We start from the raw sequence: 1,646 nt of genomic DNA on the forward strand, positions 1-1,646 counted from the left end.
ACAAATTCGAGTGGAGGGGCTTGTCTTATAAAGCCCAGATGGATTCTTGACTGAATATGCTATGAAGTTAGATTTTCCAACCATCAATAATGAGGCCGAGTATGAAGCCCTGATAGCTGGTCTTGGCCTAACCGGGACATTGAGAGTCAAAAACTTAAAGTTTGTGCGGACACAAAGCTGGTGATATCCCAGGTCAAGGGGGAATTTGAGGTAAGAGATGAAATAATGGACAAATATGTCCTCCTAGTGAGGGCCGTAATGACTCAGTTTGATGAATGCCATGTAGAGCACATTCTAAGAGAGGAAAATGCTAAGGCAGATGCATTATCTAAATTTGCCTCATCAGAGATAGAAAAGTTCAGGTAGTGTATACTTCCGCATTTTGAAGACACGAGGCATTGATGTTAAGCTTGTAGCACCTATAGGGCTGGGGACATCATGGGTATATCCCATTAAGGCCCATATTCAAACTGGTTGGCTCCCAAATGATGTGACTGAAGCACGAAAGTTGGATGTGCGAGCACTGAGATATTCCTTGATCGATGGACTCTTATACAAAAGATCTTATGTGGTTCCTTACTTAAGATGTCTCATGCCTGATGAGGCGCGTTTGGCTCTCGAAGAAGTACACGAAGGTATTTGTGGGAAACACTTGGGGGGCAGAGCCTTGGCATATAAGATAACTCGTTTAGGCTTTTATTGGCCAGAGATGATGACCGATGCCAAAGAATATGTGAAGAAGTGTCATTGTTGTCAGAAGCATGCACATGTTGTTCGACAGCCCCCTGAAATGCTGACTTCCATCAATTCACCCATTCCCTTTTCCATGTGGGGAACAGATATACTTGGTCCTTTTCCCATGGCCACTGCACAAAGAAAGATTCTGATTGTAGCTATAGATTATTTTACTAAGTGGACTGAAGCTAAACCTTTAGCCAAGATCACAACCAAGCAGGTTGCACAATTCCTGTGGGAAAAGATCATAAACAGATATGGAATCCCCCGTATCCTGGTCACCGATAATGGAACACAGTTCAACAATGAAGAGTTTAGGAAGTATTGGCAAGCGGAAGTGGCAAATCGTATAATTCTAGATGGGCTGAAGAAGAGGATTGAAAAATCCAGGAATAATTGGGTGGATAAAATACTCCCAACACTTTGGACTTATCGGACTACTTGTAGAGTCACTACCGGAGCAACACCATTTATGTTGGCTTATGGAGCGGAGGCAGTTGTTCCTGTAGAAATATCACACTCGTCTCCCAGAATCCAAGCATACAATGCTGAAGAAGATGAGGAAGGGCAAAGACTAGCCCTGGACCTAATAGATAAAGTATGAGATGAGGCACATGCCAAGATAGTGGAATATCAGAAAAAAGGCTTCCTTTTACTACAACTTAAGGGTGAAAGAAAGGTTCTTCAAATAAGGTGACTTGGTTCTAAGGAAGGTAGAAGCTTCTGATGTGGGGCAGAAGGAAAATCTCGCCCCAAATTGGAAAGGACCATACAAGATCAAAAGTGTTCAAGGAAGATGATCCTACAAGCTGGAAACTATGGACAATTTTAAAGTCCCAAGAACTTGGCATGCTCAAAACCTGAAAGTCTATTATATATAAGTCTTATGGGAAAGATGTTCATTTGTCAAA

At 42.2% G+C, this 1,646-nt stretch overlaps 1 protein-coding gene across 1 annotated transcript; it reads left to right on the forward strand.

Moving 5' to 3' along the window:
- Window positions 1-225: 225 nt before the first annotated feature.
- Window positions 226-1,339, forward strand: LOC141695458 (uncharacterized). The gene is made up of 2 exons (XM_074499702.1): window positions 226-362; window positions 991-1,339. The coding sequence occupies exons 1-2, from the start codon at window positions 226-228 to the stop codon at window positions 1,337-1,339; spliced, it is 486 nt and encodes a 161-aa protein (XP_074355803.1).
- Window positions 1,340-1,646: the final 307 nt, after the last annotated feature.

Source organism: Apium graveolens, chromosome 11, assembly GCF_009905375.1.
Source record: "Apium graveolens cultivar Ventura chromosome 11, ASM990537v1, whole genome shotgun sequence".
Classification (NCBI taxonomy): domain Eukaryota; kingdom Viridiplantae; phylum Streptophyta; class Magnoliopsida; order Apiales; family Apiaceae; genus Apium; species Apium graveolens.

Excerpts from the sequence above, each read along its gene's own strand:
- LOC141695458 (XM_074499702.1), top strand. The coding sequence starts at position 226 with ATGGACAAATATGTCCTCCTAGTGAGGGCCGTAATGACTCAGTTTGAT. Across the intron at positions 363-990 it reads TCAGAGATAGAAAAGTTCAG|ATATGGAATCCCCCGTATCC; the intron begins GTAGTGTATACT and ends GATCATAAACAG.